At 31.8% G+C, this 23,274-nt stretch overlaps 1 protein-coding gene across 5 annotated transcripts in view; it reads left to right on the forward strand.

The window, feature by feature from the left end:
- The window catches only part of NIPBL (NIPBL cohesin loading factor), a 175,427-nt gene that overhangs the window by 90,858 nt on the left and 61,295 nt on the right, over window positions 1-23,274 (forward strand). For 4 of the 5 annotated variants that reach the window (XM_074357167.1, XM_074357180.1, XM_074357185.1 and 1 more), the window contains 2 exons: window positions 3,664-5,292; window positions 21,543-21,725. In XM_074357167.1, the coding sequence (XP_074213268.1) occupies window positions 3,664-5,292; window positions 21,543-21,725 (1,812 nt within the window). The remainder of the gene's footprint in view (window positions 1-3,663; window positions 5,293-21,542; window positions 21,726-23,274) is intronic. The other variant, XM_074357187.1, reaches the window with a different exon arrangement.

The raw sequence follows: 23,274 nt of genomic DNA on the forward strand, positions 1-23,274 counted from the left end.
TTCAATTTCTGCATTGTGTGTTGAGATAGTGTTTTATATACAAGCACTTATATGGAAAGATTAAAGGTTTGGTATGTTGCAAAATTTTCTAAGTGGTAGTTTTATAGTCAGCCCTTGAGAGATGAAATACTTCTTTGAAATGAATTTATCACTAGTTATCACTACATTTTAGGACTAAATTATAAAATTGATATTTACTGTAGTCTAAAGTTTGGCACTGAGAACTTTTTTATAACTATTGTTTTGGTGGTGGTAAGGAACTAACAAGACTACTGTTCTGGTCTACATGGTTTTACTAAGAGCTCTGCTCTAAGTTCTGAGCTTGTTTCCCATTATATTCATTTGTTATGAATGAATGAAGCATTCCCCTCAATAGACCAGAAATAAAAAACCTATACCTTGTAAATAAGATAAGGAAGTTCAGCAAGCATGATTGTTTGATAATTATGGAATTTAAGAAATGGGATCGAATACTCTTAAGAAACATTTTACCTAGGCTTTGGTGTAACCTAATATACCTCTGTTCCACACATAGAAGACACTTTTCTGGCTGCCAGATGTTTATGTCCCTTTGGCTTGTTCTCTATTCTTTGGATAGTTTTATATACACTGATAGGTTAACTCTCTGCCACCTAATATTTTGTAATATTCCTAAAGGACTTTTTTCTCAATCCTTTGCTCAAACTGTTAACATCTATAATTACATAAATTAATTTTAAAAGGCTATTCATCTTTGCTTCTGGGATGAGCTACCATAGACATTAATATCTTCATGTGCTGAAAATTCCTGCTTTCTTTTGTTAAAGGGGGGGGGTTCTTTGTTCATCTTTGCCTATTTCATCTTTTCCCAAGGTCCACTTTCCATGTTAGCAAGTATAAGGAATGGCCTAGCTTCGCTAATGGTTTTTATAATGTTAAAATATTCTTATACTGTAACCCTTTTAAGAAGTAAAATTTTACCTACTGTCATTTGGAATAAGAGACTAGAATTTTGAACAGGAATAGGACAATTAGCCATTTAGCCTGTATTGTAGTTTAGGGATGGGATATTTTCAGTTTTTATAATTGGCTATTGTGTATACAATTGTTGTGCTTTCTGCTTTAAGTGTTTTCAGTTATCACTTCTAGTAGATTTAAGCAAGTGATATAAGCATAATTGAGTTCACAGTTTATTTAAGGGCCAGATCTTATTTTCACAATATCAGCATCAAGATGACAAGTGTTGTTGGTCTTAAAATAATGGTATCTTTTTGTATGCATTTTCTTCAGGAATATATGCATTCTGATAGCTAATCTTATGGTTCCCAGTGCTTAAGAGGGCCTACAGGTAATAGTGTGCCAAATATTAAAGTTATTCTTCATAGAGATGGCTTTCCATCATTAGGTGAAGGTTATGATGTGAAGACTGATAATAAAGGTGAATAGACAAAAATGATCTGTGCAGATTTAGAGCCACTTTACGGGAATAAGTTCATGGTGGAACTGAATCCTATCAAGTGAATCAGAACCTGCATGCTCTTAACATGTTCAAGAATTCTTGCAGCAGTAATGGAATGTTTCCAGGTTTTACAGAAGAGGTGAAGTACTTTTCATTAGTTGAAAAATTAAAACTTTGTATTTAGCAATATTTTATGCATAGTGGAAAAAATTGTAAGATCTTTCCTGACCTTAATACATCACTCATGTACAAAAGCTTTCCATATGTTTTTATTATAAATAATCATAGCATCTATACTTTGATATCTTAGACATGATAATTTCTTTGAAATTAAATTCTTTGCTAAATTTTCATTTTAATAGTGAAAGATAAATTGGAAGGAGTTGATGATCTATTAATTATTAAGTACTTTGTAATCCTTTAAAATTTAAAATAGCTTTCAAGATATTTTAATGTTTTTCTGAAAGACAGATTCATATTAATAAAAGGATGGGCCATAGATCTCTTAAGAGAAATCTTCAGATGCCTGAAATCTGTGTCATTATAGTTCTTAAGTGTGCTTAGGTTAGCATTTTAATGACTTTCTTAAAGCATTTTTCATTGAAAAATATAAAAATCTTAGATTAGATTATACTATTTAAATTTCTAGATGTTTAAAATTTTTTTCTAGATGCTCATCAGAAAAGTTTAAAGGATAAGGTAATAATAAAGCATCCTATTTATGAGGTAATTATTCAAGATATAAAGATTATTTTGTATGGCAGAACATTCAAAAACAGAATTTTATAAACACTAATCTAGTATTCTGAGTGCTTTTCTCAGGTACTGGTGCAGAAAACTTCATATAACTTCTTACCAGATTACTTTTAACTAGAGAAAAGAGTCTAATGATAACATATTATTATCATCGTGTAGTTGTTTTGCAAATGGAGTATATGTGACAATAGAATTGACTTCTGCATAACTGAAAAAGCAGAGTAGCTTAGTTCCACAAAAAATTACTAGCAGATATCTGAAGTAAATTTTAGTAATAATCAATTCGATTTTAAGCTGAAATGAACTGCTGCTTCTCACATTGAAAACAAAATGATGGAACTTTGGTATATAAAAGCATTACTATTGTTAAAAACTTTTTCAGAACCTGGTTTCCTAATAATAAGGAGTTGGTTTTTAGTGGTCAGTTTAACTTTTTGCCTTGTAATCATGTTTTCCTGAAATGATATCACATTAATGAATACTATACAAGAATCTAAAGATTCTCCTGAAAAAAAATGATTAAAAATGACTTTTTTTAACAGTCAGGCAATTCATCAAGTAAATACTAAAGCAAGCAAAACGTCAAGGTATTGTAATGTTGTAGTTATATATAATGTTAGAATTCGCAAGGTCTAACTATAGATTCAGTTTATAGAAAATGACCTAGAAGCCTCTTGAGTCAAGTGGAATCATGCACAGAAATACATAGCTGTTAAAAATACCATGATATTTTTATTTTGGGTGGATTTGTGCTTGTGTGTATTTTTGTCTTTATATTGCAGAATACTGTAAATTATTTCTTACTGAGCCAATATGTAGACCTCCAGAGCTTTGTTGAAGAGCTAAAGCATTTTTCTTCAGGTGAAGTTGCTTAAGACAGGATTTATCTAAAAAGATCTTATTACATGCTTCTCATTTTTATACTTGTTTTCTTATCTAAATATACTTCTAACTGTATGTTAGCTTTTATATTCCCTTTGTGCTATTGACACCTTGAAGAATTTGAATTCTAGATCAAAGTTTAATGATAAGCTGTTAAATTCTTTTTTTTTCTTTTTTCTTACTTCCTCACTTACCTTTTTTCTAGTGGCATGATTTCTTTTTTCTCTCAAGTTTTATTCTTTTCCGTACTTTTTTTTCACATGGCAAAAGCTTAGTTTCCTGTTGAGTGGGTTGGCAGATATGGGGCTCTTTGTACTTTTTTTTAGGTTAGCAGTTTAAATGATCCTTATACTATAGTCACTAATATTTATTGAGATGCAGCAAGCATGAATATTTTCTCAAACCTGGGTTTAAAAGTATTATACCATTTGTGCCTACTATCTTATATATGCATATTGACATTTGCATTCACCACATTAAAAAAAAAAACATTGTGACTTTAAAAATTAGACAAAGTCCATATGGTTTTTAATAAGATAAGAATATATGTCTATTACTGATACTGAATATTTATCTTTGAATTTCAGATAAGCCTTTGAAAAAAAGAAAGCAAGATTCTTACCCACAGGAGGCTGGGGGTGCTACAGGAGGTAATAGACCAGCTTCTCAGGAGACGGGTTCTACGGGAAATGGGTCAAGGCCAGCATTAATGGTTAGCATTGATCTTCATCAGGCAGGAAGAGTGGACTCTCAGGCTTCTATAACTCAGGATTCAGACTCCATTAAAAAGCCTGAAGAAATCAAACATTGTAATGATGCACCTATTTCTGTTCTTCAGGAAGATATTATTGGAAATCTTAAATCTACACCAGAAAACCATCCTGAGACTCCTAAAAAAAAGTCTGATCCTGAGCTTTCAAAGAGTGAAGTGAAACAAAATGAAAGTAGATTGGCAGAATCTAAACCAAATGAAAACAGGTTGGTAGAGACAAAACCTAGTGAAACTAAGTTAGAAACTAAAATTGAGACACAAACAGAAGAACCTAAACAGAATGAGAGCAGAACTGTCGAATCCAAACAAAATGAGAGCACCACAGCTGAGCCTAAACAGAATGAAAATAGACTGTCTGACACAAAACCAAATGACAACAAACAAAATAATGGCAGATCAGAAACAACAAAGTCAAGACCCGAAACCCCAAAGCAAAAGGGTGAAAGCCGACCTGAAACTCCAAAACAAAAGAGTGATGGGCGTCCTGAAACCCCAAAACAAAAGGGCGATGGACGGCCTGAAACTCCAAAGCAGAAAGGTGAGGGTCGACCTGAAACTCCAAAGCAAAAAAATGAAGGTCGGCCTGAAACACCAAAACATAGGCATGAAAATAGGAGGGATTCTGGAAAGCCATCAACAGAGAAAAAACCTGAAGTGTCTAAACATAAACAGGATATTAAATCTGATTCACCTCGGTTAAAATCAGAACGAGCTGAAGCCTTAAAGCAGAGACCTGATGGGCGATCTGTTTCTGAGTCACTAAGACGTGACCATGATAATAAACAAAAGTCAGCTGACAGGAGTGAATCAGAGCGACATCGGGGGGATCAATCTAGGGTTCGAAGACCAGAAACATTAAGATCCTCTAGTAGAAATGAACATGGCATTAAATCTGATGGTTCAAAAGCTGATAAACTAGAAAGAAAACACAGACATGAATCAGGGGACCTTTCAAGGGAAAGACCGTCTTCTGGGGAGCAAAAATCAAGACCTGACAGTCCTCGTGTTAAACAAGGAGATACTAGCAAATCAAGACCTGATAAGCCTGGTTTTAAATCACCAAATAGTAAAGATGACAAAAGGACAGAGGTTAACAAGAGTAAAGTAGACAGTAATAAAACACACCCTGACAATAAGGCAGAATTTCCAAGTTACTTGTTGGGGGGCAGGTCTGGTGCATTGAAAAATTTTGTCATTCCAAAAATCAAGAGGGATAAAGATGGCAATATTACTCAGGAGACAAAGAAAATGGAAATGAAAGGAGAGCAGAAAGACAAAGTAGAAAAAATGGGATTAGTTGAAGATCTAAATAAAGGAGCTAAGCCTGTAGTTGTCCTGCAAAAACTGTCTCTGGATGATGTTCAGAAACTTATTAAAGATAGAGAGGATAAATCAAGAAGTTCCCTTAAACCTATCAAGAATAAACCATCAAAATCAAATAAAGGTAAGAATACTAATTCTGATGTCATCTTTATTCTAATCAGTTTTCTTTTAAGTTTTAGGGTTACTAAGGATAAAAAAATGGAAATTTATAAAAATTGAAAAAATACTGTATGAAAATATAGCATTTATATAAAACAACAATGAATTATTTGCAGTAATATTGATAAAAAGTTCTCAATGAAAATTCTTTTTCTCCCACCTCTACTTAAACTACTCACTGTAGTCATGATTTTTACTATTGTTACACAGAAAAAAAGTTCTTTTTGCTGTTACTTCAGTATTTTTGAAAGTTGCTGGCTGCTCAAATGAATGATTAGAATGGATGACTAAAATAGATGGATTAAACAACTTTGTAAAGTCATTTTGATTGTAGAGATAGTCCATTCTACGGTGAGGTCATGAATTGAATTTTAATTTCTAATATCTTAGTAAAGCTATGTGGGATACAAAAGTCAATATTATAAATTCTTTTAAGAGTATTAAGTGTCTCATAATACTATTTTCTCACAGACCTATCTCCAAGTTAATTATTGATGAATAGTTTGAATTTATATAGTTTAGAAAGTTATGTAAAAAATTATTTCATCTTTTTGTGGAGGAAGTGGTTAGTTAAAAATGTTTTATTTTAAAAAATATATAGTTTTGTCTTTTTCTATGGGAAAGTAATAGGGAATGGTATTTACCTCTTAAATTAGGTTAAATTATCAGTTTGTAAGGTTTTTTTGGTGTGTTTGGTTGGGTGTTTTTTTTTGGTTTTGATTTTGGGTTTTTTTGCATGATTGTTGAGTTAAATTCTCTCGTTACCTGAATAGTATTGTTTCCAAAAGATAAAAAAAGATCTTAAATGCTGAAAATACAGTGGCAGTTTGTACAGAAAATATAATTTTGTGTTCTTTTCTATACTGTTTTTAATATGTATATATAATTTGATGATGCTGTCTCGTAAGACCTGTTTGATCTGTTCAGTATCAATTGAGATACAGTTTTTAAGGCAACAGAGGTAATAGTTTATTTCAAGTTTACATTCTGTGGAAAAGTTCATTAAGAATTTAGATTTATACTTACTTGTAAACATATATGAAACTAGAGTTGTGCTGTTCAATATGATAGTCACTAGCCTCTTAACACTATTTAAATAATTTCAAGTTTCAACTGAATAAAGTTGGAAATTCACATCGTCTGTAGCTGCATGTGGCAAGTAGCTACCTTATTAACGCAGGTAGGGAACATTGCGATCTTCACAGAAAGTTGTGTCGTATAACTGCACTGCGATGTATAAGGAAATATAGAAGGTGTATTGATTATTATTTTTGTAAAATGCTGTTTTACCTTGTCATCAAAAAAAGCTCATTGAAAACATAGTATTACTACTAAGAACTCTTTTCAAAGAAATAACTTGTCATGAATCAACTGTTCTTATTCTTACTTGGTCTTCTCAAATGTTTACTTTTTCACTGTTAGTTTATTTGGTTTTTTCTTTCAAAAATGAAAAAAGATTGCCTCTGAATCACTAACATTTGTACTGTTTTAGTGAAGCTTTCAGGTTTTAAATTATGGCAGTAAGACCTATAAAAATTAATTAAGACCTCAGCTTTAATTAATAAATTGTTTTTAGTATTTAATTTGAATGCATATTTTCAGAATTGTTTATATAAAAGAGATTGTGAGAATGCAGTGACTAGCACTAGAATTGTTTTGTTTTAGATAAAGATTGTCTTAATTTTCACTGAAAGTTTGGAAGTGGTTTATGGAAAAGTATAGTTATACAATTTTAGAAGAGTCAGATGGAAAGATGGAAAGTGGTACCCTCTTGTCCCCTTGATCTGGACCATCTTTTTCTCCCCTGCCCTCTGTCAGCTCATGCCAACCTTGCTTTCTAAGCTCTGTTCTAACAAAGAATTCTTAAAACTGAACATCAAGAAATGAATATAGCTCCTAATTAGTAACTGCTGTATTACTTCCCCTGTTTTTTTTCTCACATAGTTTCATTACTTATGAATATAAACTTTTTAGTACTAATCCAGTGTTTCTCTTAAATGTATCTTTAACACAAATGTATATATCTGATATATTGATGATAGTGAGTAAGTAACTAATATGGGTGCTGTCTGCCTGTTAGAGTACGGTGCCTGTGTGTATGCATGTGCATGTATGTATATACACACACATATAGCAACATACATGAAATTGTAGTAAGTGGACCTTTTCATCAACACTTAGATTCATTTCAGGATCCCATATATATATCTTGTGGCTTTATTTATACCTTAGAATTAATATCTGTTTTTCAGTAATGTACTAGTTTTGGTTTTATTTTAGATCTCTGCTACTAAGTTCGTAATAGCAGAGTTACATAATTGTGGATTTTTAAAATTACATACATAGGAAGCCTAGTTTTGGATTACTGACCCTTTGTAGTACATATTACTTGAGATACTCTTTGGAGAGTCACAGAAGATCACATATTCTGTCATACTGATGTTTTTCTAAGTAAAGATTGAATATTGCTGGTATACTTTCGTTGTTGATTCCTAGGGCCAGAATTCTTGGTAGGTTTTACTTTCTTGGAAGAGCCATAAAATTTCATCATTTAAGTATTTTCCCTGATTTCCATAATTAAAATATTCATTCTTTAGGGTAATTTTAAATTCCTTGAATATACTTTAAGCTGATAAATTCTGAATAGTAGGGGTATAGATTTATGACTCCTATTATAGATTACGTATTTTTTTATTTGGTGTGAACATATTAAATGTAAAGTGAAATTGTTAAATTTATTTATATATCTATGGGGATATGTGTATATTCCTAGTACCTAGCATATTACCTAGTACCTAAAAAGAGCATATTAAATGCCTGTTGAATGAATAACCTGTATTGATCTCATGTTAGAAAAGGCTTTTGTGTGCAGATTAAAATTACATATTCATTTTTTATGTTCCCACCAGTAGACCCTAGCTCAAAAGCTACATAATTTTCAATTGTTCCCTTAATTTTGTAATAACTGCTTAGTTTTTGTTCAGCTCCAAAAGAGACCCACTCATATTCATGTCTGTTTAATTTATTCTTTACCTTTATTTTTCTGTGTAGCTGTTACAAGATTGGCTCAGAATCAGTTCTGTTCTCATTTCCTGCTTCTGTTATCTTCCCAGCCTTTTTGCCATCACCTTCTTTCTTCCTTGCCAAGGAGGGATGGGAGTGGGGGGCACCAACATAACCTTTGTAAAATCTTTAAATATTTTAAAATGTCTTCTGTTAAAACGTACTTTCAAAACTGCCAAAAACAATACCTTTGTGGTTAAAATGTTTTTACTCAGAATATTACCCTAATACACCCTATGTATAATATGTCTCTAAGTTAAAATAATAAACTTATGCCATCTTTAAATCTGGCATGATCATCAACTAACATGCCTTATGTGTTGTTAACAGCTTATTACTAGTAATTACACACTTTAACAATTTAATTTTGGTTTCTCAAAATTCCAGAGTGTCTCAAAATATGATAGTTTTATATCCAAAGAGATCACTTTTTTTCTTCCTCCCCTTACTTCCTTCTAAATAGTGTATTGTTTTCCATCTCTTGCACTTAGTGCTTTCAAGAAATATCTCATACCATTTATTGTTTGAGATCATGACCTTTAAAGAGTTATCTAACAGCTCTAATAGTCAACAACGTTTAAAACATAGTGCTCATTTAATTAGTTAATGATTGTGTGATCATTATTAGAGGCTATTATTTCAACTCAGTTATTACTAAGTTAATTATACTACAGAATGTTGATCACTAAAATATGTTAGCTGGATGCATTTTACTGAGCAATCTAGTTGGATTGTGTTTAGGGCTCTAGGCTGCTGTAAGTCTAAGAGAAAGTACTGTTTCTGAGAGTGGATTTTTGGCATAATTTATGAAATATAAAATTGAGAAATTCTCAGTGAAGTAGATATGATTGTAATATTTTGAATCCTTAATGCTGCAGTAGAATTTTATTTTGGCTCATTTGAACAATATATAAAATACTTTTCTAAAAAACTCAGATTTTTAGCTTCTGTAAAGATATTACTATTAGTGATATTTTTAAGAAATTTTTGGAAAATATTTATTACAGAAGTTGGCATACTTAGCTGTTGTGATTTTAGAGCAGTATTTTGAAAAAACTTGCCCATGGTTTCCATTTATAGAATTTTGGGTGTCCAAATTTTGCTTGGTAGATCATTGATAATTGATTTAAAGAGATTCATTAATAGAATTTTTTCATAAAAATTAGATGTAATAAAGTTTGCTAGTGGTATTCTCTTTCCTTCCCATTCGTTATCTCAAGCCAGTCAAGGACATAGCTTCTATTAGGTTTTCCTATCTGTAGAAATAGTTATATGATTGAGGGGTGAGAAGATAACAAATAATTAATTCTGAGAGAACCCATTTATGAAGAAATATTCATTACTCTAACATACTAAGTTCTCTCTTATTGTAAAAATTGTTACTGAAACTTTCCCTCACAAGAGCCTGATACAGACATTAAAAAAATGAATACCTACTTTATATTGTAACATACTATATAGTATATCATAATATTACATTAAGCAGTTAATATAATAATATTATTATAGCAATAATAAGTTAATATTATAGTAATAGTATAATGTATCATCATATATAATAATAGATAGTATAATGTATCATAGCATAATATCAAGTAGGTATATGCTATACTGTACTATGACACAATATGATACAATATAATATGAATTTTTAAAATCTGAATCCCCTTCTCCACCCAAAAAAGTAGCATTGTCTGAATACTATTGTACTATTGAAAATTCTCCATTAAGCCTATTATAAGTTGTAATACAAAGAACATTGGAATCAGAGCCTTGAGCAGATCATAGCCTTTCAAAGCTACAAAGCTACAATTCAGATTTCATTCACTTTTGAAAGAGAGAAACCAGTTTCCTTCCTATTTTATGAAGTTTTGAGGACCAAAATGAATCTTAAAATAACAGCTAAACTTTGTCCCCTTTTTTCATATAAAGAAATGCAGTCATCCCATTTTAATTGAGTTTATTTAATGAAAAAAGTAATTTTTGAAAATAAGTCTCATTTGTTTATACATACTTTATATTCAGTGTATATCTCGAGACATTGCTGTCACCATTTACTTCATTCCAGTTTTATTGAGATATAGTTAACATATAACATTGTATTAGTTTAAGGTGTATAAAGTAATGATTTGATACACAGTCATCTCTCAATATCCACAGAGAGTCAGTTCCAGGACCCCCACAGATATCAAAATCCAAAGATACTTTCAAATCCCTTATATAAAATGGGATAGTACAGTCAGTTCTTTGTATCTGTATTCCTCATTCACAGATATGAAGGGCCAACTGTATGTATTTATTGCAAAATGATTACCACCATAAGTTTAGTTAACTTCCATCACTTCATGCTGTACATTGTATTCCCAGAACTTAGTTATTTTATAATTGTAAGTTTTTATCTTTTGACTACCTTTACCCATTTCACTCACCTCCCACCTGTGGCAACTATCAGTCTGTACTTAGTTTCTATGAATTCTGTTTTTATTTTAGATTCTACATATAAGTGATATCATACAGTATTTGTTTTTCTCTGTCTAACTTGTTTATCTTAGCATAATGCTCCTGAAGTTAATCCATGTTTTTGCAAATGGCAGGATTTCCTTCTTTTTTTATTTTTAAGAAATATTCCATTGTATATATGTATATACCATGTTATCTTTATCCATTTATCTATCAGTGGACTAAACAGCTTAGGATGTTTCCATGTCTTGGCTGTTATAAATAATGCTACAGTGAACACGGGAATGTAGATATCTCTAACAGGTGTGAGGTGATATCTCATGGTTTTGATTGACCTTCATGATTAGTGATGTTGAGCACCTTTTTATATACTTATTGGCCACCTGTATGTCTTCTTTGGAAAAATGTCTACTCAGATTCTCTGCCCATTTTTTAATCAGGCTTGGTTAATTTTTGTATTGAGTTTTATGAGTTCTTCAGATATTTTAGATATTAGCTCCTTACCAATAAAGGATTTGTAGATATTTTCTCCCATTTAATAGCTTGCCTTCCTGTTTTGTTGATGGGTTCCTTTGCTGTGCAAAATATTTTACTTTGATGTAGTCCCATTTGTTTATTTTTGCTTTCTTTGCCCTTGTTTTTGGTATCAAATCCAAAAAATCATTGCCAGGACCAGTATCAAGGACCTATGTTATTGTCTAGGAGTTTTATGGCTTCAGGCTTCAAGTTCAAGTCTTTAATCACTTTTGAGTTGATTTTTGTGTATGGGGTAAGATAGTGGCCCAGTTTGATTCTTTTGCATGTGGCTGTCCACTTTTTACAGCACCATTTAATGAAGTGACTGTCATTTCCCCACTGAATATTTTTGACTCCTTTTTTGTAAGTTAATTGACCACTATGCATGAGTTTATTTCTGGGCTCTCTGTTCTCTTCCATTTATCTGTGTGTCTGTTTTTATGCCAATACCATACTGCTTTACATACAATAGCCTTGTGTTATCATTTGAAATCAGAAAGTGTGATGCCCCCATCTTTGTTCTTCTTTCTGAGAATTGCTTTGGCTATTTGGTTATTTTGTGGTTCCAGACAGATTTTAAAATTGTTTGTTATATTTCTCTGGAAAATACCATTGCCATTTTGATAGAGATAGGATTGTACTGAATCTATAGATTGCCTTGGGTGGTGTGGACATTTTGACAGTGTCAATTCCTGCAGTCCATGAATATGGAATCTTTCCATTTATTTATGTATTCTTCAGTTTCTTTGATCAGTGTCTTTAATAGTTTTCAGTATATAGATCTTTTTCTTCCTTGGTTAAGTTTATTTCTAGATATTGTATTCTTTTTTATGCAGTTGTAAATGGGATTTTCTTAATTTCTCTTTCTGAGAGTTTATTGTTAGTGTATCAAAACACAACTGATTTTTGTATATTGATTTTGTATCCTGCAACTTTACTGAATTTGTTTATTAGTTTAACAGTTTGGGGCCAAGTTGTTAGTTTTCTGTATATAATGTCATCTGCAAATAGAGATAGTTTATTTTTTCCTTTCTGATTTGGATGCCTTTTCTTTCTTTTTCTTGCTTAATTGCTTTGGCCAGGACTTTCAGTGCTTGTTGAATAAAAGTGGCGAGAGTAGGCATTCTTACCTTGTTCCTTATTTTAGAGTAAAACCTTTTAGTTTTCCATCGAGTATAATGTTAGCTCTGGGCTTGTCATAGATGGTCTTTATTATGTTGTACATTCCCTCTATACTCAGTTTGTTGAGAGTTTTTATCATGAATGAATATTGAATTTTGTCAAACGCTTTTTCTGCATCTATTGGGATAATTGTATGATTTTTATCACTCATTTTGTTAATGTGGTATATATCACATTGATTTGTGGGTGTTGAACCATCCTTGCATTCCTGCAATAAGTCACATTTGATTATGGTGTATGATCTTTTTAACGTATTGTTGAATTTAGTTTCCTAATGTTTGTTGAAGACCTTTGGTTCTCTGTTGATCAGGGATATGGTAAATTTTTTTTCCTTGTCGTGCCATTGTCTGGTTTTTGTAATTTTCATATCAGTGTTGGCTTTGTAAAGTGAGTTTAGAAGTGTTCCTTCCTCTTCTATCTTTAGATGAGTTTGAGAAGAATTGGTATTAATTCCTCTTTAAATGTGTGGTAGAATTTACCAGTGAAGCTGTACATTCTGCGCTTTTCTTCGTTGGGAGGTTTTGGGGACCAATCATTAGTAAATGGTCTTTTCAGATTTTCTGTTTCTTCATAATTTTAATCTTGTATCCTAGATTGTATGTTTCTAGGAATTTCTTCATCTTTCTAGATTGTCCAATTTGTTTGGTGCAAAATTGCTCATCATATTCTCTTACAATTCTTTGTATTTGTGTGGTATCAATTGTAATGTCTCCTCCATTTATAATTTTTTTATTTGAGTCTTCTTTTTTACTTGGTCGTCTGTCTAAAGGCTGGTCTATTTATCTTTTCAACTCTTACTTTTATTGATCTTTTTTATTTTCTTTACTCTATTTCATTTATGTCTGCTCTGGTGTTTGTTATTTCCTTCCTTCAGCTAACTTTGGGCTTAGTTTGTTCTTCTTGTTCTAGTTCCTTGGGGTAAGTTGGATTGTGTTTCCACCACTCATCTTTTTTAAACTTTTTTTTTATTGAGTTATAGTCATTTTACAATGTTGTGTCAAATTCCAGTGTAGAGTACAATTTTTCAGTTATACATGAACATACATAATCACCACTCATTTTTATTAATATATGTATCAAGGAAAGGATCATTTGATGGCTGCTTCCTAGTTTCTGTATTGGGTAGTAGCAAGTTATCATTTACATAATAGACTTCCTAGAAAACATGTTTCTTTTCTTTTCTTTCTTTTTTTTTTTTTTTAAATCAAAGTATAGTCAATTACAGTGTGTCAATTTCTGGTGTATAGCACAATGCCCCAGTCATGCATATACATGCATATATTTGAAAAACCTGTTTCTTTTCATGGTTCTTCCTCATAGTAATTTGATAGCTGAACATTGATGAAATCTTTGGAGTGCTAATGTCAATATCAAAACCATGATGCTTAAAACAAGATTTTCTTAAAATCTTCTCTTCTGCCTGTTTCATCTGTCATATGGTTTTTTCAGTTGCTATAAACCAACTCTTTGTCTTTTGTATTTTTTCTTCATTAAATAAACCAGTTTACAATGACCTAAATTGTACAGAATAAAACTATATAATGACTACACCTGCAAGGTGGGTGGCACTTTGTTTCATGTTGAATAAAGTATGACATGATATACATCTGGGGTCAGCAAACTTTTTACATAAAGGCCTACATAGTAAATATGTTAGGCCTTGTGAGCCACGTATCTGTAACATTGTAGTACAAAAACAACCATAGACAATATTGATTGTGTGTCCTTGTATTATAATAAAACTTTATATACAAAAATAGGTGGCAGGCAGGGCAAATTTGACCCTACTGGCTGTAGTTTGCTAAGCCTGATATAGATATTAAATTAAAATATTATATAGATGGACCTGATAACTAGATTCCTTATTCTGTTGCAAGAGACCTAAAATTTGCATTTCCCACTGCCATTTAAATATTTTTATATATGTTTCAAAAGACTGAACTAGATCGAGTTTTGAATTATTTAATTAGTTTTTATCCAATATTTATAAATGTAGTATAAGATTAGCCAAATAAAATATTTTTACTAGGATATTTAATATTTGTGAGTGCTTATTTTTATCTAGTATAATTAGATATTAATATATGATATATTAAATATAAATATATAACAGGACTGAAATTACTTTTAAAATATTTTATACTTGTTGCATGTAAATTATGAAATCTTTTCTCCTATCTTTTCACTTTGTAGATAAACTTATCTGTAATTTTTAATATAGAACAACTAAAAACTGCTTTCAGAGTTTAGAAAATAATTTTCAGTTGGGAAAATTTATTGAAAGACCACAAGTTTATTCTAATAGTTACACTAGTCATTCAGTAAATATTTCTGGCCATCTTCAGTATCCTGTGCACTCTGCTAGGTGCTGCAGACACAACATAGTTTGTGATTTTATCAAGTTTATGACATCATGGAGAATATGATTGACTAATGATACAGTGACAGTGTAGTATCCTTAAGAAAAGGTGCTGTGTGAATCCAGAGTATTAGAGGATCATGTGTGTTTTTAGCACAAGGGCAGAAGGAAAAAACACTTCAAGTTTAGTGAAGTTAAGTATTTGGCTAATTTAGAGTGCAATGTGGAAGAAGTATGGTGAGACCAGATTAGTTAAAATTAAAGTGTTTTACATCATTGGTTGTAAGAACATAATCAAAAAATATGCCATTCCTAGTGTTGTTAGAAAATGTTTTTCTAGAATATAATGAATATTATAAAATAAATGTTGCTAAAATTCTCTATGCGTACAGCCTAATGTAGTAGAGGTCAGTTGAATAGCTAATAAGAATTTAATACTTAATCAGATTTATTAAAATACTTAAATAACAAATATCAGCATGTGAATTTTGTTGTCTTTGATTTCATATTTTACGGTTTATTTGTGATCTTAAACATGCCAAATGTTAATCCCTTTTGAGCTAAATATTCCTGTCTAAAGTTTGGTATGATAACTGCATAATAGTAACATTACCACTTTTCAAAAACAATTAAATTTATAGCATCTACTTAGCTATTCACCTATATCTTTCACATATTGAATGTCTCTTAGATTTCCCTTCCAAGGTCTTTCCCTTCCAATCCACCCCACGAGTTACTTCTAGAGTAACATTTCTGAAGCACAGTCTGTTTCTGTCATTCCTCAAAAAGACTGACATCTGAACCCTACCTACTTTTATGAGCTTACATACTTTTTCTCCCTATTAAGTATCTTGCTCTGTCCAGAGCGGACTACTCAAACTCCCTCAAACTTATTCCACCTGGAATGCTTTAGAACAGCTACCAGCTCCTGGTTCTCTGCTCCTGTCCTCCATTGTTCACCTCATCTCTGTTGAAAACTCACTGTGTTCATAAATATCTCCTAACCCCTCACAGTCAATCATTGTCTTTTTCTTGTTTCTATAAAATATAACTTGTACTTCTTTAGAAAAATTCATTTCTCAGGTGAGTATACTAGCATTCATCTCCTTCAGCTCCTGTTACAGTTTTTACAAAGATACAACATGGCGTACCTATCATTTTGCATTCTGTTTTCTTTACACTTACTATCTCTGTACCAACATTGTTCATAATTATACTTAATGTGGCTTACTGTTCCACTGTATTCCCCTGTTGTTTGACATTTTGTTGTTGTAGTAGATAAAACTGACACCATTTGCTGTGTGTTTATTTTCTACACTATTAGCAGAGTCTGAGAGTATACACATTTCAGCAAATTGCAAGTAGATCTACAGAACTCAGAAGCAAAGCCTGGATCATGTCCAATCATTTCGAACAGCCTTACGCATAGCAGTTAACTTCTAAAGGCATTGCCATGTAAAGCATAGTTGTAAACTTGATCTTCTCAGTAATGACCATGAATCAGGAAGTTGTCTTGTTAAAAAAAGATGGATACAGTGCTTTTAGAAAGATTTAGATAAAAAATAATTAAAAGTAATTTCTGAGCAAAAAGGTTTTATTGTAACCAGCCTTCAAAATGTAACATTGGCAACTTTTATATCAGGCTTATAAGCATAGATAATTAAGCTCTCTGATACAAGGTAGTCGATATTCTATCAACCTATGATCAATGAAATCAATTTTATTTGAGTATATTATTCAAATTATTATTTATTTTTCATTGAACCTGTAGTTTAAGAAATAATGGGCTAAGCCCACACATTGGATTAAGTTAATTTAGAAGAACTTTTAAAATCTGAATTGACTCCTATTTTGAGATGGCAACCATTAAACTTAAAAAGACTTTCAGACTTTTTTGATTGTGACCTAAGGTAAGAAATAAAATGCATGTTGTGACCTAATACGCATATATAAACACATAATAATATCTACCTCTACTACAGAGGTATTTTGTCTTTAATTTTAAACACATTGCTAGTCAAGATCCACAAAACTTATTCCTCAACTTGCTTACAGGTCAAAATCTGCAACTTGAAAATTGCTGGCTTAAATTAAAAAGGAGACTTGCCAGTTGTTAGGTTACAGCATTCTTTATTTAGTGATTATATACTTCTTATTTACATTAGTTTCAGGAGTATTTCTCAAAGACCGTCAGAAGGAGAATAGGTTTAGATTTGACCCTGATCACCCCTCCCTAGCCACAGATGAATAACTGCTAGTCTTTCTTTTTTAAATTAAAAAAAAATTTTTTTGTAATCCTGAACAAGCTTCCAGCTAATGCATGGGTTCTCTGCCTCTTTACCAAAATTATAGCAACTTTATACAAGATTATCTCATTATGCTTCACTTACATTTATTCTAAACCATAAAAAAAAGCAAATCCTTCAACTGTTTCCTGACTGTTTTCTTTTAGAGGATGTAGTCTACCTCATCCTCTCTTTCCTTAAATTAAGACCTCCTCCTCAGTTATAAACTGATCCCCCCTTCTTATTACCCTGATGAGTTAAGATCTACCATAGAAACGGTTCCATTTTCATTTAACCAAAGAGCCTTAGCACCAAAAAGTGGTATCTCCTTTCTCCTAGTTTGCTATTGCTCTTTCCAAATAATTACTAAAATACACATGTCAAAGTTCTTCCTCTAAGGGCAGTGTTTTGTGACCTCAAAATTTTATTCGCCAATATTCCATGTCCCTACATTGACTCCGGATTTTGGTCCCTAGCACACAATCTTCCTCTTTACCCCTAGTTCTGCCATCAGATTATATAACCTGGGCATCTCTGTAGAAGGAATATTTAATGTCCTGGTCTCACAGTTGAACCCCACATTTTTTCTGCTTCTCTTCAGGTTGTCTTCTTTTCTTTCTGCCTCCCAAATGTTAACTTTTTTCAGGGCTTATGTCATCAGCAGTTCATACTCATTGGATGCACTTCCTATCAGTGGCTTCAAGTAAAGAAATTGGCTTGAATTTGGAACCATTTGCACCAAAAAACATGTGTCTTCAAACTATATTAACTTAGGATTCCAAGAAGGGCAGATTGACAACCTGTACTACTAAATCTTTTTTCTTTTTACCCCAAATTGATGTAAAAGATGCATTTATGCTTTTCCTCTGTAATATGGGTAGGTTACTGGGAGAATTGAGAATTGTTGAACTACATTTTGCCTGCCTAAGATGTTTTTTATAATTTATAGTATTTGTAGTTTGTTTCTTGGTATGTTTCTGGACATGGCTGGCTTCCATTGCCTGAAACTTCAGTCCTAAAGAGTTCATTAATTCAGGTGGTTTATTTTAATCTCAGGGTTGTTTCCCCATTTAAAAAATCAAACAAAATATGATGGTAGTTATCAAATCAGTGACTGGGAGTTTTAAGTCTTTTGATGACTTCTGGTTTTAATAATCTGGTAAATGTGCTAGTATGAGTGATTTATACTAGAAATCTAAGATTGTTAAAATATAGCACATCTAGAAGTAAATATATTCTTTTGCTTTATTAGAGCCAGAAAATAGATGCACTATATCTAATGGAATATATATCTAAGAAAGCTGCAAGTGTGATGCCTCATAAAAAATTTCTGTATAAATGACATCATCCCTCAAACCAGTAACTTAAAATTTTGTGGTAATTCAAACACCTGATTTAAAGAATAAAGTAGTTGGGATGAGAGAAATGAGGTGAGAAATATAATCTAAAATATTAACACTCCGGAAATGTTAAGAACAAATAGCTCTGCAAACAACAGTAATTTCTGAAATCATCAATGTATTAAGAAATAGTCAGTGAGACATTACATTTACATTAAATTTACATTATTTAAATGATTGCTTTCTAATTCAGAGAAAAGAACATAAAATATTTTCTAGGTACCTTTTGAAGTACTCATTTTTTATTGATTTCTATTGAAGCTGAATCAGTTATCCAATCTTTGATGTATTAAAGATCCTGAACATGAATGTAGGAATGTCATGCATTCTGTTTCTTATCCTTTGTAATCAAGGGACCTGACTGAGTCCATTCATAAAGTGTTTTATAAAAATGAAGAAAAGATGTGATTAATTCAGAAAAGTCATAAACCTGTGAGGTAGATATTTCTGTTTAGAATAATACAGAGTTCACTTTTGGAGGACAGTACATGGAGAAATATTAATCATTGCTAGACTAATTTTTTTTAATTGTTATCTTTAGAAATGAAACATTTGGTCTTTGTATCATGTTGCCGCAACTCTTAGAGTTGTACAGAGGTTAAAATGATGTACAGAATAGTATAGCTCTTAAATCTGATAGTATTCTTTTTAATTTAGGGAGTAAGAAACAGGAAACTACAATGTATAAACTTTGTTACTTGCTTTATCAAATATAAGACAAATTTTCTGTATTTGGCTATTGTGAAGAATTTTTTTAAGAGAAAGAAGAGACCAGAGTCCTTGTTCTCAGAATGTAATAAACCATTGTAAAGGGAGTGCAAATGCCAATACATATCTTAACCCTTGATTGTTGTATATTTATCTGGAAGATAATTCTGGGATATTAGTATCAAGTCAGTATGTCTTTGTGAGTGGGAATTTAATCTAAGCAAAACATAATCAGGTAAATCTGCTTTTTAAAAAGTCTCATGGTGTACTAAAAGCCAAATACTATGGGTTATCTATATATATATATATACCTCAAAAGATTATAATCTTTTATGTAGTACAAAAAAAGAATTTCCATTTTTAAAAAAAAATTGGAAATGTCTTCATTTGTATAAAATAGAGCAGTTCCAGAACTATACAGGAAGTATATATGTAAGTGAACACAAGAAGTTATGAACTACAGAGTTAGGCAATCAGAAATCATTTATTGACCGTCCATATATACATATTTAATGTTATAGGCCATGTGGAAAGGGGAAGATATGTCTTAGAAGACATGATCCTTCCATCATAAAAACACATATTTAATTAGAGATGTTCAGATCATTAAGGAGTTGTAAATGAGATGCAGAGCATGTTTGCCTTGGGTCTGAAGATACCAGCAATCCAAAGCTGAAGTTGATTTCTTTTACCTCTACCAGTATTCTAAAAAGTGAACCTCACTGGTAAAATACACTTAAATTAAGAAAGCCAGAACGAAGAAACAATACAGGATTTGAAAGTGACACAAATGTGTTAAACTCAACATTAGTATGTCAGGATTCTAAGCAATGAACTCTTTTACCAGTTACGAATATTACATCTTTGTTGGGTAAAATTGTTGCTATGAATGTCCTTAGAAGACTGTGAGACTTAAAAGTTACTGAAATAACTCCTTCATGATGTTGAATAAAAGTTTCATGAAGAATAAAAAAGGATTCTTCACTTGAGATTTATAATTTATGTTTCATATTCTTAAATTATTAGTATTGTATTTTCTTGAGGCTTTTAAATTGTCTTAATCAGTACCCATTTATTTTTGCCATTATATATTTTTATTCTTCACATAAGCACTATTATCATTTGAATGTTACAGTCTTGATGTTGATTATAGTTACTAAGATTTCCTGCTGTAAACCACTAAGGTAGTCTTTGCTCCCAGTTCTTAAATTTAGCAGGTAAGATATCATTCTTAAACTTTCACTCAAAATTTTACATAGGTAAGTAAAGTAAGTTAAAGTTGTCATCTTTAGTAGTCATCAAGGACAAATTACCCTGAATAAATAACTTTTGCTACTTCTACTTTATTTTTAAGCTCTCAACAGGATGTTAAGGATTTATTTCTTCATAGCAGCTATTTATGTGTTTGTATATATGTGTGTAAGATTAGATAGTAAATACTATGGTAATGGTTCTAATTGTATTATGTTGATATATGTTTATCCTGTCTTTACGCTTTCATGAAAACATGAATTTATTTCATAACAGACTTGAATTTACTTTTTTCAGTTATAGACATTTATATTTTAAAATATTTTTGTTCTATTTATCTTGCCTTTTGTGTTTTTATTATCTTCAGTTAAATGCATTTATTTGTTTATTTGTTTGAGGAAACTTTCCTTAATACTAAAGGCATTACCATACTTCTCAAATAGACAGTAATAGATAAAAGCATATAAAACTCTTATCCTAGCCATCACGTATAACCACCAAGATCCTAGAAGAAGAGAAGGAGATGATAAGTGTCTTCCGTCTCTTCTCATTTGTACTGAGGGGTAGCAGGGTAGCATTACTTCAGACTAATGGTTCCAGACCTCTATAAAGCAAATTTAGGGGCTACCAAGAATCTGAGATGTGCCTACTACAAATACACAGTGAATGTTTAGTTTCAGAAAGCTTTTAGTTAATGCAAACAAATGAAGGTATTAATTATATCAAAAATTGATGATATAACTACCCTTCATTACTATGGTGATAAGCATCATATGTTAAAAGTTGTTATATAATGATATATATATATATATAAACTGCATTATCAGTTTAGGGTTAAGACTATAGTTTTAAATATAAATGTTTTACTAAGATACAAAGATGACTTAGAAAACTTTAATGAATATTAATAGTTTACTTTCATTGTGCTAATTTAGTTAAAATTTCTTTTGTCTTCAGATTTATATTTTTTGTTACTTTTTATTAATAGGTAGCATAGATCAATCAGTGTTAAAAGAATTGCCCCCTGAACTCCTGGCAGAAATTGAATCCACCATGCCACTTTGTGAACGTGTGAAAATGAATAAACGCAAGCGTAGCACAGTTAATGAAAAACCAAAATATGCTGAAATCAGTTCAGATGAAGATAATGATAGTGATGAAGCTTTTGAATGTAAGTATCACATAACTTTATTATTACTTTTGAATTGAAAAACAGATTGATGTCTTTGTCTCATTTATAATTTTGTGGGTTAGTAAAAGTACAATGATCTTAATTTTTAATAATTTAGTATAGCAAGTCTTTTTCTTTATATTTAAACAATGTGTAAAAGATCAGTTGGCACCAAGAAAAAAAATTTAATGAGTTATATTTAGTATTAAATAACCGATGTCTCTGTATGCATTTAGCATACATTTATTGAGCTCCCACTATAAGCTAGGTGGTGAGAATAAAAAGATAATAGGATGTGGCCCCTGTCTTTGAAGAGCCTTCAGTCTAGTGGGGGAAGTATGTAAACAATTGTAGTACAGTGAAGAGAGTACAGTGATAATATTAAATCCAGAATGCCATGGGAGCACATTGGATTGGCATCATAATCATACTGGGGGTTCAAAGAATGCTGACTGGAAGAGGTGACACTTGAGTTGAGTCTTGAAGGACACGTAGGAGATAGCCAGATGAAGAAATATTTAAACCATACTATCACTAAATTATGAATGGATTAGCCACATTGCCAGTTATCTATGTGGTTTGGACCTGGCTTCTCCTTTTTGCCCAGCTGTGTCCTGGAATTCCTCCCTTGTTTCACTGTTTTCCAGAGCTGGCTTCTTCACTACACAGCTACCTCTCTACAACACTGTGATCACCTGTCTTTGCACTAGACTTGCTATACCTCGCCTGTCTTCCTACTGGTCCACTGAAAAAGTTCTTCTCTTTTATCCCTATCTTCCTTCTACTGGAGCAAGAGAATTGAGCCTAGCCAAGAGGGGTCAGCAACCTTGTTTGACTTAAACGGCATTCAGTGGAAACAGACTATGGGAGATCTTCACTTGTGTGCCAACTGACTTAGTCATTATGACCAAAAGAAGTGGGAAGACAACCAGTGTGTTCTACCTTTTCCACCTAGTGTCCATAGATTAAGGTGTGACAAGCAAGTGCAGGAAGGACAGATGCATGCTGCCATTTTTAAATGTGTATTACTGATGGAAGCCCTTCACCTCCAAAGTTTTTAATCAATGTTCATTTACTCTGATCTTAAACTTGTGAGCTCTTGAGCTGTGAGCAGTAGGCTATGAATACTGAACAAATCTGAACAGTTTTAAAATTGAAATAAAATGTATATCAAAGTTCAGCTGATATTTAATTATATGTATAATTGTTATGATTTGTATTATTATGAAATGTATTTATATGCATTATATTTCAATGGCTAAAGTTAATACCTTTTTATTATAATCAAACATTTTGGTCATATGGGAACATATGCTCTGGAAAGGGAGAGGAGAAAGGATATCTGCTGGCCCAGAGACTCACTCCCCATTATATACATGCCTCTCCTTCACTCTCCCTCCCTTCCCCTAATGCTTTACCCATTTCTAAAGGGAATAGCTAAGAAGAAGGAATTTCTTGACTGCAGATTGATTTCAAATCACACTTCAACTCCAGTTAATTGAGAGTGGCTGCCTTCATTGCTAAGCTGATGAGAATTCTGAAGCTGCCT

This window comes from Camelus bactrianus, chromosome 3, assembly GCF_048773025.1.
Source record: "Camelus bactrianus isolate YW-2024 breed Bactrian camel chromosome 3, ASM4877302v1, whole genome shotgun sequence".
NCBI classification, from domain to species: domain Eukaryota; kingdom Metazoa; phylum Chordata; class Mammalia; order Artiodactyla; family Camelidae; genus Camelus; species Camelus bactrianus.